This window comes from Pelobates fuscus, chromosome 3, assembly GCF_036172605.1.
Source record: "Pelobates fuscus isolate aPelFus1 chromosome 3, aPelFus1.pri, whole genome shotgun sequence".
In the NCBI taxonomy this organism is placed as follows: Eukaryota; Metazoa; Chordata; class Amphibia; order Anura; family Pelobatidae; genus Pelobates; species Pelobates fuscus.
Genome location: NC_086319.1, coordinates 70,986,070 through 71,000,136, shown reverse-complemented (window position 1 = coordinate 71,000,136; position 14,067 = coordinate 70,986,070). Strand labels below are relative to the sequence as shown.

General features: G+C 40.0%; 1 protein-coding gene across 1 annotated transcript in view; it reads left to right on the top strand.

Moving 5' to 3' along the window:
* LOC134600789 (sodium-coupled monocarboxylate transporter 1-like) overlaps positions 1–13,690 on the top strand; it is a 36,211-nt gene extending 22,521 nt beyond the window's left edge. The window contains exons 8-15 of the mRNA XM_063445177.1: positions 2,538–2,626; positions 3,211–3,320; positions 6,813–6,880; positions 8,006–8,092; positions 9,287–9,489; positions 10,198–10,301; positions 11,810–11,898; positions 13,565–13,690. Coding sequence (XP_063301247.1) covers positions 2,538–2,626; positions 3,211–3,320; positions 6,813–6,880; positions 8,006–8,092; positions 9,287–9,489; positions 10,198–10,301; positions 11,810–11,898; positions 13,565–13,678 — 864 coding nt within the window. The 3' untranslated portion in view covers positions 13,679–13,690. The remainder of the gene's footprint in view (positions 1–2,537; positions 2,627–3,210; positions 3,321–6,812; positions 6,881–8,005; positions 8,093–9,286; positions 9,490–10,197; positions 10,302–11,809; positions 11,899–13,564) is intronic.
* The last annotated feature ends 377 nt before the right edge of the window (positions 13,691–14,067 follow it).

The following is a 14,067-nucleotide window of genomic DNA, read 5'->3' as shown; positions in this document are numbered from 1 at the left end:
CTAGAAGTATTTCCTGGGGCAGTGATGCACAGTCATTGCCATTCAGTGTTTCCACCCTTTGTATGCAGACACTGAACTTTCCACATAGAAATGCATTAATTCAATCCATCTCTATGAGGAGATGCTGATTGGCCAGGGCTGTGTTTGACTTGTACTGGCTCTACCCCTGATCTGCCTCCTTAACAGTCTCAGCCAATTCTATCTCTCTCTCTCTCTCCATTCTGCCCCCCTCCCTCCTGTTTAGCCCCCCCCTCTCTCTCCATTCTGCCCCCTCCCTCCTGTTTAGCCCTCTCTCTCTCCATTCTGCCCCCTCCCTCCTGTTTAGCCCTCTCTCTCTCCATTCTGCCCCCTCCCTCCTGTTTAGCCCTCTCTCTCTCCATACTGCCCCCTCCCTCCTGCTAAGCCCCCCCTCTCTCTCTCCATTCTGCCCCCTCCCTCCTGTTTAGCCCTCTCTCTCCATTCTGCCCCCTCCCTCCTGTTTAGCCTTCTGTCTCTCCATTCTGCCCCCCTCCCTCCTGTTTAGCCCTCTCTCTCTCTCTCCATTCTGCCCCCTTCCCTCCTGTTTAGCCCTCTCTCTCTCCATTCTGCTCCCTCCCTCCTGTTTAGCCCTCTGTCTCTCCATTCTGCCCCCTCCCTCCTGTTTAGCCCTCTCTCTCTCTCTCTCTCCATTCTGCCCCCTCCCTCCTGTTCAGCCCTCTGTCTCTCCATTCTGCCCCCTCCCTCCTGTTTAGCCCTCTCTCTCTCTCTCCATTCTGCCCCCCTCCCTCCTGTTTAGCCCTCTCTCTCTCCATTCTGCCCCCTCCCTCCTGTTTAGCCCTCTGTCTCTCCATTCTGCCCCCTCCCTCCTGTTTAGCCCTCTCTCTCTCTCTCTCCATTCTGCCCCCTCCCTCCTGTTTAGCCCTCTCTCTCCATTCTGCCCCCCTCCCTCCTGTTTAGCCCTCTCTCTCTCTCTCCATTCTGCCCCCCTCCCTCCTGTTTAGCCCTCTCTCCATTCTGCCCCCTCCCTCCTGTTTAGCCCTCTGTCTCTCCATTCTGCCCCCTCCCTCCTGTTTAGCCCTCTCTCTCTCTCCATTCTGCCCCCCTCCCTCCTGTTTAGCCCTCTCTCTCTCCATTCTGCCCCCTCCCTCCTGTTTAGCCCTCTGTCTCTCCATTCTGCCCCCTCCCTCCTGTTTAGCCCTCTCTCTCTCTCTCTCCATTCTGCCCCCTCCCTCCTGTTTAGCCCTCTCTCTCTCTCTCCATTCTGCCCCCCTCCCTCCTGTTTAGCCCTCTCTCTCTCTCCATTCTGCCCCCCTCCCTCCTGTTTAGCCCTCTCTCTCTCCATTCTGCCCCCTCCCTCCTGTTTAGCCCTCTGTCTCTCCATTCTGCCCCCTCCCTCCTGTTTAGCCCTCTCTCTCTCTCCATTCTGCCCCCCTCCCTCCTGTTTAGCCCTCTCTCTCTCTCCATTCTGCCCCCCTCCCTCCTGTTTAGCCCTCTCTCTCTCCATTCTGCCCCCTCCCTCCGTGTTTAACCCTCTTTCTCTCCATTCCCCCCCCATTTCCTTTATCTTTTGGCAGCGGGCCCATAATCTGTACATGGTACGCTGCTGTATGAAACAAAAATTGGAGGGCCTCTAGGTGTGTTTGAGGGTAAGAAGATTTTGGTTCGCCACGGGGTGTTGTCGCACGCGTGGCAGCTAATGTGTTTCTGGGTGATGGAGGTCGGGCTCGACCTTTTTTCGTCTTGCCATGCAGAAAGTGGTGGAACAGGCCTTGGTTGGTTTTGGTGGGGCTCCCCGCTGATTTTAGGTTTAAAACAGCGGGGTTTGTGGCGGGGAGCGTGTCCTTGCCAACAGGGTTGGGGAGCAGATGGAATGTCAGGAGATGGACAAGGTGGGTCTCAACCTCCCCTGCTCTGTAAGGTAAACTTTTAAGTTACCGAATAGGACGTGCCCACCAAGCTAAAAGCCGGCTGGTGGTAGAGCATTTAAGATGATGGAAATTTTGGTTTGGACGAGGGGGGAGGCGAGACACCAGTGGGTACATTTTTTGGTGCATAGGCACCTGGTTAAGTTCGTTGGCAAGGACGGTTATTTAAGTTGGAGGCTGTAGGGCAATAAGTGTTAATTTATATGTCAATTATGGTATGTATATATATTTATGTGTTTGTTTATATTTGAATTAAAGGAAAAAGAATAAAGTTCGGATGAGTCCTACAGGTGTAAGTTTAATAAATGCTGTGGCCTGTATCATCCCATATTCGTTGTCTGTCGTTATTGGGGGGATAAGTGGGGTAGTCTCTTTACTCTTAGTTGCACCACATTCCCCGCTACGTACATACATGTTTGTGCTTCTTACTCTATAGTGTTCCTTTAAAGTGAATTTCAAATTTAAGGCCAGAGTAGGCATACTGAAAGCATAGTGGACTTGGAATTTTTTTCCAGTTTGGCTATTTTGACCTTATATTTGAAATTCACCTTGAATTCTCACTTTAGTGAATAACCCTGTATATGTTTTATAAGTTATCACTCAGTATAAAATAATTACAATCTGTTTTTGCAGCTCATGCCCTTTTTGGTATTGCTGATTCTCAAGGACTACCCAGGAATACCAGGGCTCTTTGTAGCTTGTGCTTACAGTGGAACGCTAAGGTAAATCATTTCAAAACTATTTTTTTTCCCTCTAAGCAGCTGTAAAATTATGTGGGCGACATCGTTATGGTGGTTCCATCATCTTACAAAGAAATTCTGTCATTTGCATGCACTGCAGTCTCTAGAGCTTATGTACATACAGTAACTCAAAGTTCTTGGGCCACTATCATCCACAAGCCCAAAGAACACTGATATCTGCAAAAATCTGAATATCTTTTATATTACTTATATTATATATTTTTTGTAAGGGATTTGGTGTAGTGCAAGGATTAGAGATAGAGTTTAGGATCCAAAATTACTTGAGCAGCACTAAGACATACATGTCCCAGACTGTCTGGGATTTCTAGGAGTCCGAGGCCATTGCTTTTTTTTTTTGTTTACAAAGAGAAAGGTGATGTCTCTCTCTCCCTAACATCACTCATATTAAGCAATACCTTTTTTATTGTGACACAAATTGTGATCTGAAAACATGAACTGCTATATTCTATAATCTGCTGTTTGTTTGACTTTTTTTTATGTTTTGTTTTTTTAACATGCAACAATACAATACTACTTTATTAACTTATAAACTTATTTTTTATTAGCACTGTGTCATCTAGTATTAATGCGTTAGCTGCTGTAACTGTGGAAGACCTTATAAAGCCTTATACAAATCTCTCTGAGAAGAAGTTATCATGGATTTCCAAAGGATTGAGTAAGTTGCAAGTAAATACATACAGTCCAATGTTGCTGTCAAATATGTTTATGTGGTTTTCAGCCTCTAGCGGCATTCAGAAATTGGTAACTTAAAGGAGCACTATAGAGTCAGGAACACAAACATATATTTCTGACCCTATAGTGTTAAAACCACTATCTAGCCCCCCTGGCCCACTCTTGCATTCCTAAAAATATTAAAATCTTACTTGTATTCAAGTCTGAAGCCCCTGTCTGCCTCAGACCTGCACGCACAAGACAAACACAGCCCTGGCCAAACAGCATCTTCTCACAGAGGAGAATCAGTGCAGCTCTATGAGGACAGTTCAGTGTCTGCATGCAGAGGGTGCAGACACTGAATGGCAGTGCTGCTCACAGTGCAGCACTGCCCCAGGAAGCACCTCTAGCAGCCATCTGAGGAGTGGCCAGTGAAGTTATCACTAGGCTGTAATGTAAACACTGCATTTTCTCTGAAAAGACAGAGTTTACAGCAAAAAGCCTGAAGGGTACGATTCTACTCACCAGAACAAATACAATAAGCTGTAGTTGTTCTGGTAACTATAGTGTCCCTTTTTTTTTTTTTAGACAATCTTTATTTTTTCAAATAGTTTTTTACACATATGGTAGGTAGCACGGTACGGAACAGAGACGTCAGTAAACATACGTACAGTTGTAATTTGCAACTTACAATCATTAAACGGTTACATACTAAATGTTCGTCAGATCGGTTGGTAAGATATACATAATAAATCAAACGGTTTCAACAATTCGCATAGACTGTGAGGCGTGTAGTGCAGCGGAGGTGGTGTTCTGCGTGAATCTTTCCACCTGAATGATATCACTAGGTCTCACTCCGTGACTTCTGCTGTTTGTTCCCTATATTAACACGACTCTGAGTCACAATAGTGTGGGTTCAATACCACTACGATTAATCTTAGTGTGTCGTACTGTATCCCCTCGGTACTTCTAATTATAGTGTCCCTTTAACACTCACATTGTTACACTTTAAAAACTTCGATGGTATTCAGTCTTGATTTTATAACTGGGTTCTTCACTAAAGTAAAAATTCTAAGTGAATACAAAATTAATTTCAAAACTTGGACTTAGACTTTGTCAAATTTTACCTTGGATTTAAGATTCACTTTGAATTGTCACTTCAGTGAATAACACAGCTTGCATTCTACCACATTAGAGGGACACTGTACTGCCCGAATAATAAAACCAATGATAAAACACTGTTTGGTAGATATGTCCTAAATGAAAATATGCATGTATTTAAATATGCATTATACTTAATTGAGGATATAAAAAAAAAAATCTCGCAAACGCTGCAGGTCTCTTGTGCATTTATTCTCGGACGAAATTCAGACATTATTTTAATTTTAAATTTCATTCTGATGAATTAAATTATGATCTGGGCTGTGGGCTGCAACCACATCGTGGAGCCATTTTTATAGATAACTCTCTAAATTGGTACCCTTGTGAGATGCTATATTTAAGGGTACCATATCAGGGAGTTGTTTAGTAGATAGCTCCTTTTTGGCATTATTATGGCAATCCCATCTACTAAAAAAAAAAAACTTACGAAAAGCCCTTCCTCTTTGTAATTTTGGTCTCTCAGACACCCTTACTAATACTCCATAAACATACTAAGTATTAGTAAATAATGGAGGTTAAATCCTCCCTCCTGCCCCAGAATTAATAAGGGGGTAGGGGTGCATAGTGTCTCCTCGTGCCCTGCAAATTGGGGGCTATAAAAATAAACAGAAGGTTAGTGTCCCCCTTCATCCCCCAACCATGGCCAGCGGGTGAGGGCTATTAAATAAAATGAGCAGTGTCCCCGCATGCTCTGCTAGTGGGGCTATTAAAATAAATGGAGAGGGACCTAGCCGAACAATCAGAGTGTTCTGACTCAAATTGCATAGTTTTGGAAAGGCTTTCCCCCTAACTGCAAGTTTGGTCTGCACAGAGCCCACATGGGGTGAAGATGGAATAATTTCTTTTTTTCTAAAGTGTTCTGTTTTTGCAATAAGGTCCTTTTCATATTTTAATAGTTGCTATACAATGTTATGTATGTTATGTATGTTATGTAGATGATGGAAAAAAAAGAAGACATCTAATGGTAAGTATGATTTTTTTATTTTACAGGTATTTAGTTTATTGGCTCCCCCTCACCATTATTAGGGTAGGGCGTTTTTGGTTTTTTTTATGTGGGGGGGGGGGGGTAATTTTTATTTTCAAGCACCACAGTCAATGGCAATAGGTCCACCTCTCCTTTTTTATTTAGGGCCACCAACCTGCCGACAATCAGTGGTGACTGGGGGTACACAATTTCCCCTACCCCCCCCCCCCCCCGTTCATTTTATATAATAGCCCCCACCCATGGCAACTAGGTCCCTCACCATTTATTTCAATAGCTCCAAAATAGTGTCCCCCATTTTTTAATTAATTAGGTGCCCCAACATGGTGATATGAAAGACCAGTGTTAGGGCCCCCGTTATTGGTAGACATGCCCCCCACTTGTGGCACAGTGGAGCTGGAAGGAGGATTTAAACTTTCTTAGACAATATGGGGGTCATATTGACTACCATTGGGCCAAGCATGAGTGGGGGCATGGATTGATTTAGGAAGCTCTCCGCCACTACTATGTTTAAATATTACAAGAGGGGAGTCGCTAGCCACTAGCTCACACCCTCTAATAAAAGCAAACGAAGAATGAATTACATGGATGAAATGTTGTCCAACAAGACATTAGTTCTTCATTCCATTTGTTTTAATTTGTATATGTACATTTGTCTTTTGGAAAAATTGATGAATTCCGAAATTCGGACGAAAACGAATGCCAAAGCCTAGTAGAACAAAATTATCTTCAATGACAATGAATTTGTCAATTGCCAAAGTAGATATAATTGTACAGTTCATGTGGAAATAAACTTGTTACATGCAAACAGTGATGATCATAATAGTTCTAGTAAACAGTGATTATTTATAATACGAATAATACATCAAAGAGTCTGTCCACAGGCATTTCCTACTCAAACCTTTAACACTGGTTTCAATGTAGGCAATTAGTTTCCTTAATTAAACAATTAAGATAAATGAATACATAAAATGTACCTAATTATTTATAGATTATTTCCTTAACCCTCTGTAAAATCAATGATTTCCATTGGTGATTTAAGTGTTTTAACCACGTTGGCAAAGTCATTTGTCAAGTTTTAAATATCACATCACAGCAATTCTGATTAATAAGAAACCGATTTTAACAGGGTAACACACTAATGTGAGAATTCTAAGTGAATTTCAAATGTAAGGCCACACTAGCTGAATTGGAACATATTCTCTAAGCCAACTACGCTTCCAGTTCGGCTACTTTGGGCTGATATCTGAAATCCTCTTTGACTTCCTGAGAGTGTAGCAGCTCTGTAACTGAATATAACATTATAGACTATAATATTTTATAGTAACCAGTATGTTCTGTTTTATGAACAAGGTGCTGGTTACGGTATACTTTGCATTGCTATGGCAGCTGTGGCATCATATATGGGAAGCGTGATTCAGGTATCTTGGATATTATTTTTAATGCCTTTTATTATTAATTAAGATTGGTGGAGGGGAAATGGTTTATGAGGGCATTGCAAGTGTAAAAATACATTTACTATGAATCTTTTATGACTAAATCTACACGCTTTTCCTGATTTTATACTTCAGTGACAACATATTGGTTGAGAGGGATGATAAAATGTTGCATTTACTTTGCCTTATCATATCTTAGGCAATACAGAGGAATCATTTGTGTGACTTAACAATATTAATATAGAGCAAGATACAGTGCTATGTGCTGCACAGTATCAGCATTAAAATGTACAGCATTAGAATGTGCTCTGTGCAAATAAAGGCGCTTATAATGTAAATAATGTAAGAGTCTATAATAAACAGCTTGACACGCGTGCTAGTGACCTCACACTTGGCACATATACTTGCAGTAAAAAAGGAGGAGGTGTACTGAGTGATATAGACCGCTCACATAAACCTAGTGCAGCAGTAAAAATGGTGGGCAATGAATGCACTCACATGGGGTAATGCCCCATCTACTGGTGCATATGCTATCACACTAAAAGCCAAGTAGTTTAGGCTTCATATAAGGTGAGCAGTTACCTAAATTCTATAAGTACTACAACACTGTATAAAGGTTTTACACCAGGAGTGGTGATCCTTTTTGCTTTGTCTCCTGCACTGAATATAGAAGAGGCCCTGGTATTGCCATAATTTACCACCATTGGTGTGACTTGAGCCTATCCTCGTTGGGCTCTACTGCATGTGAGTGCATCCATTACCTTCCCATTTTTTTCTCTGTTTAGGGTTTATTGCACTATTGTGCATACTATTTTCTTCTCTAGTATATCCTGCTCCCTTATTGCTTATTTAGCTCTCCACCAGTTTTATGTGAGCGGGTCTATATCACTCAGTTCACCTCCTTTTTTACTACCCCATACATTAGGCTTAGGAATAGTTAGTTGGGAGATACAGTACATAAGATTTTGAGGGCAAATACTATTACCCAATATCCATTTTTAACTTTGTTGCCTAACTCATATCCTGCTTATATTTGATTTGCAAGTTTAATGCGTACCGGTCAATTATTTACACTGTCAATATTCTTATTTTCTTTGAATTTCATTAAAGGCAGCTTTATCAATATTTGCCATGGTGGGAGGACCTCTTCTTGGACTTTTTTCCCTAGGGATGTTTTTCCCTTGTGCTAATTCAGTGGTACGTAACATGGCTTTCTCTTTTGTAGACGTATCAATCAATTATGCTGGACTTGTTGATATGACCATTATTAGGAATATAGAAATCACTAGATTCACATACCTACAAACATAGATCTCTAAATAATAGTTTTCTGTCTCCTAAAGAATATATTTTTAGAATCGTTTGAGATAACTTCTCATTTTTAATATCTAGCATCCAGTGTTTGCCCAAGATAATTTTCTCATATTTTAGGATCACTATTATTATTATATACATATATCATAATATTATATTTATGATAGTTATTCAACTCTCATGTGTGGGAGGATAAATGAGTGATTTTAAACATTTTCTGCCGCAGTATTGTTTCATATTGGATTGTTAATACTGCAGCTCAAATTTGTACTTTTAAACCAAATGCACTCTATTATGATTATACTGATGAATTGGGAGGGGGACACAAGACGTAGGCTTGAGTGTTGTATGTATGTGGGAGTTCGTGTTGTGTGGTGCCTGGGTGTTGGGGGGGTAGGTTATTTGCCCCCTCCTGATTACCTTTTGGCAGGAGGGTTGGTGGGCAGGATCCCTGGTTTTCCGGTGAGGGAGTTTTGTGGTCTGCACCTTAATCGGGTACAGATCAACAACCTGTTCATATACATGTTAAATATTGTTAATTATATCCTTGAATATTCTGTTTTTCCAAAAAAGAAAAAAAAAATCTAGTACTTAAAAAAAAATACAAAATCTACAGAATTTGGTAAGACAACCACTTTGGTAGAGAATTCCACACCGTTATGGATATAAAGAACACTTTCCTCCGCTGTAAGTGACCAGCACCCAACAGAGGTGCACACCCCAATGCTCCTTCAATTAAGTAAAGGTTTGCAGGGCTAAGCATCTATTGATCTCCCTGCCAGCTCAGAGAGGGCCCTAGGGGGCTCCTATGCCGCCTTATGGGTAATTCGGCTCTGAATGAATCATTGTTACAAAATGCAGAGGAGGATGAATTTCTAATAACCTTTAAAGTTCAAGCACTATGCTTAGATGCCCAATCTATGCCAAATGAGTTGAGCTGGTTTTAAGAGGTTCTGCAGTTTGGCCTAAAACGTGCAGCTCCCTTTCAAATAAACACCAAAGTGGTCAAGCCCCATCATTATGCAACTGGACAAATAAAGACATAAAATGTAGCTAATATAACCATTAATTTTGAAGGGTGCTGTCGGAGGACTTCTTGTTGGATTTAGTATGTCACTATGGGCTGGAATAGGAGCACAGATTTACCCTCCATTACCACTAAAAAGCCGACCTTTACCACTATGTACTAATGGATGTAATGTCACCATGGGGGCAAACTGGACATCAATGACTGAAATGACGATGTTGACTACTCTCATGCCACCAGACGTCAATGACAGGTGGGTGAAAGTTCTACTCTTCTAGAAGAACACTTCTAAGAACAATCATATATATAATAAAAGAGGTAGCTTTCTGCTTCAATCTAAACAAACCTTTTAGCATAAGATATTCTAATACATTATAAATAATTTGTAATTGTGTTTCTTAGAGTGGGAAATGCTGTGATATGATGAAAAAAAGTATAACAAACAATGTACAAGTCACCAAAAAATACCAAGATTGTGCTATAAATCAGTGACCAATTTAATAAAAATAACACTATATACTTACACACTGATTGGAAAAAGCTCATGTGATTTGTGGCCAAACGCGTGACGGCTGAGGGCTTGAAAGAAAAAGCTCAAAATTTTGTCAAGTGTAGGAACAATACATAAGACAAAGTAGTCCCTATGTTGTCTTATAATATCTTTTGACTGGACTGGAATTTCAGTGAAATACAGAAACAGTCCTTATGAGCATTTCATAAAGATTTATTTTTGGGGGGAGACGTCGGGGGGACAGAACTGCTTTAACTCATCCAGCAACAAATAATCTTGTATAGAAGGAAGTAACATAGTCCTCCATTCTTTACAAAGGGTAAATGAAGCACATAATGATTGTTATGCATATGACACAGATACAGGAACAGAGATCATTAGGACACTTTCCATCTATTACATTTCTCTCTATCTGTAATATTCTAACACTCTTGAATTCTTCCATTACAGACCTGCAATTGCTGACTACTGGTATTCGTTGTCCTATTTATACTTTAGCATTTTGGGAACCCTTGTAACATTGATTGTTGGACTTATCATCAGTCTGTTAACAGGTACTGAAACTTTGAAACATGACTAATGTTCTCAAAGCAGCATCTTGTGTAAATGTTATTTTTTAATTGATTAGCAAAACAAAGACTGTTAACCTTACTAATAATAATAACTAGATTTGTGCATGGGAACAAAATTTTGTTTGGCAGAATCATTTTTCCACAAAAAAAGAACTCCCGAAATTCGACCAAATGTCAGTTCAACTCAGCAGAATTTTAAAACCGAGATACCAATTTGGGAACTAAATCAGAATAACAAAAAGGGCATGAAAATTAGCCATTTAGTCTGCTGCAAAATCTGTAAATAATATATTATTATGTATATATTTTGCAATATTCAGATAGGAACAATTTACCGCCATTTCGTTCACAGTTAAAAAAAAAAAAAAAAAGTAACCAAAAGAAAGAAAAACCGAAGAAGCAGTACAAAATCTATATTTATATATTATACATTTTTTAAATATGTACTATATAAATATAGATTGTTTTTACTGCTTCTCCATTTTTTTTCTCTTTTTTGCTCACTTCTCACTTGACCTGTGAATAATTTTCAACATTTAGTGCCTGTCCAATATCCATCAATCATATTCTTTCCCATCAACCATCTCTCTTTTTGTCTTCGTCGGGGTAATCATGACTCCCAAACCGAAATGGACATGCTTAAACACTGCATTTTGATTGGCTCATGATTCGGGAACATTTTGGCTCACGCGATTGGCCCAAATTTGGAAGAAAAGAAGATTTGGTCCAAGATGAATTTCCAAGTTTAATAATTACCATCTATAAAGATAGTTTACTGGCCCAACATAAAAGCTAATATGGAACACTCAGGACTTTTCACTCACTCACGATTCAGACCTCGTTGGTATCCATGGTACCATATGGTACCGTATGGTACATAGGGAAGAGGCCAGAGTGGGTAAAATACTATATTTAGTAATTTTACTGTAAATACTGTAAATAAACATATTTTATTTTATCTGCAACTCTGTTCAAAAATATGGAATTAAACTACCCAATTTGGGGGGGAGTTTAGAAATTAGGATCATTTTCTGACTGTAGAATAAAAACGCTTATTTGCACATACAGATTCTTTCCTTTCTGCGATTTATTTTTGCTCAACTCCATTGCACTACTCATGCCAGGTGAGGGAATTAGGAAGTCTCTTTTTATAACACTCGAGCATTATAAAAATATATATTTTTAATGCTGGAATATTCTTTTAAGGTCTCACTAGGCGGGTGGCGCAAGTAAAACTAAGCCTTTTAGTGTTGCAACAGAGAGCAATTTGAAATTAAAATTAAAAAGGTAAATATAATACATAGTGGGGCGTTTGAGACCCCAGGATGTTAAGAGAGAGAGGAAAACATTTCAACATTTCTATCATTAAGAAAAAAGACAAATGTTTGGTGTTTTAGAAAAGTGTAGAACACATTTTACCATCATTCTGTGACAGTATGATATAGTTCCAAGTAAATTCAGTGTTTGATATATTTTACTTTACTTTACAGGAGGATTAAAACAAACTGTGAATTCCGATAAACTCTTTGGAAGACAGGATTGTTCATGTGACTTCTTTTTCTGCCATAAACCTGACAAAGTAAGTTAAAAAGTTAATATCAAGGACTTGATGACCATGGCATATGAGCGGTATGGGATGAGATTGGTTTGGGCACATTTAAGCCATGTTTGAAAAACATTAAAAGTGATTATAGTCTAGTGACTAGCCTAACTGTTTATTGATAAAGGTTCTGGCTGCTTTAGAAATCACACCCCAGAATGGGTTAAAACTCACCTTATTTTCAGCTCTCCACTGGTCTGCCAGCACTGGCCCTATCCCCATGGTGACATTATCAAAATTGCCAATTTTTAGCCAATCCAATGCTTTCCTATGGAAAGCAATGAATTGGGTAAAATTGGCATGGGGCGGGGCCAAACACTGTTTTGGTTAATCAGCACCTCCTCATAGAGATGCGTTGAAACAATACATCTCTATGAGGAAAATTCAGCGTCTCCATGCAGAGCGTGGGGACACTGAACGTCAGGGCTGCTTACTGTGCAGCCCTGAGCCAGGAAGCCCCTCCAGTGACCATCTAAGGAGTGGCCACTTGGAGGTGTCCCTAGGGGCAATGTAAACACGGTCTTTTCTCTAAAAAGGCAGTGTTTACATGAAAATGCCTGAAGGGAGCTATTATACTCACCAGAACAACTACAATAAGCTGTAGTTGTTCTGGTGACTATAGTGTCCCTTTAAATGAATGATGATTTTTAACCAAATATCCATTGTACAGTAAAGCTCATCATAGCAAGCTTCAAGACTCTAATCTGACATGGATTGTCCTACAGCAAAGATATATATGTTTTGTCTAGTTTGTCTATATGTTTAGAACATTCTGGAGGGCCTGTACTGACTAGATTGTGAGCGGGTTTTGTTTAATGATTTTATTTTGATCAAATAATGCAATATTTATATACCATTTACTTATATACCCTTTACATTTACAACTAACGATGTACGTATAAATTAATAGACACCATTAAAAAAAAGAGTTGTTGTGAAGTGAATTGCAGACTTTAACAAAACTTTACTAATTTAGCTTTTTTCCATTGTGGATATTTTGACTCACAAAGAGCAACGTTTCAAAAACATTCTGATGTCAGTGTTCTGTTAAAGGACCACTATAGTGCCAGAAAAACATACTCATTTCCTGGCACTATAGTGCCCTGAGGGTGCCCCCACCCTCATGGTCCCACTCCCATGGCGCTGAAGGGGGAGGAAGGGGTTAATCCCTTACCCTTTTTTCCAGCGCCAGGCTCCCTCGGCGCTGGGACTTTCCTCCCTCTTCTTCTGTCATCGGCTGAATGCACATGCGCAGCAAGAGCTGCGCGCGCATTCAGCCAGTCTATAGGAAAGCATTCTCAATGCTTTCCCATGGACGCTGGCGTCTTTTCACTGTGAAAATCACAGTTAGAAGCGTGGAAGCGCCTCTAGCGGCTGTCAATGAGACAGCCACTAGAGGCTGGATTAACCCATAGGTAAACATAGCAGTTTCTCTGAAACTGCTATGTTTACAGCAGAAAGGGTTCATCCTAGCTGGACCTGGCACCCAGACCACTTCATTAAGCTAAAGTGGTCTGGGTGCCTATAGTGGTCCTTTAATTAGACTAACCAGTTGGCAACGCTTACAGTAACCTATGTAAGGGTAAGAAATATCCTCCAATATTATTTTGTATGTACAGTTTACTTTTCTCTCTCTTTTTTATAGACTGATAAAGTTGAAGTTTTAGAATGGAAATCCCATCCAAACTCAGGACTTGAAAACCCCGTTTTTGTGCATGATACTCTGGACCTCCCTGAATTAAACAGAAAATCAAATTAAAAGAAAACTTCTGACTGCTTTGTAAATGTGTCAATTATTTCCTTTTTTTTTTTAATGCATGGCTTTTTTGGGGGGTTTCAAACTGAAACACAGCACATGCAGACTTCAAGCACCCTAACCATTTCTAATCACTGGACTAGCCATGGTGCTTTGGGTAACCCTTAAACCAAAATATAATACTTTTGGTTTTTTTAAACCACTTCTTTCTAAAAAACCCCCCAAAAAGTGGTATTTATAGGACCAGTCAAATGTACTTAAAGAATGCAAGCAAAGAACAGGCTTTGTGTCTTACCATATGGCTAGAAGAAAGAGGAAGCTGCTCTTTTCCATACTATTATGAACCTTGCAATGTGCAAAGCATGAACGTCTTTTGGACAGCGGCCTCTAGA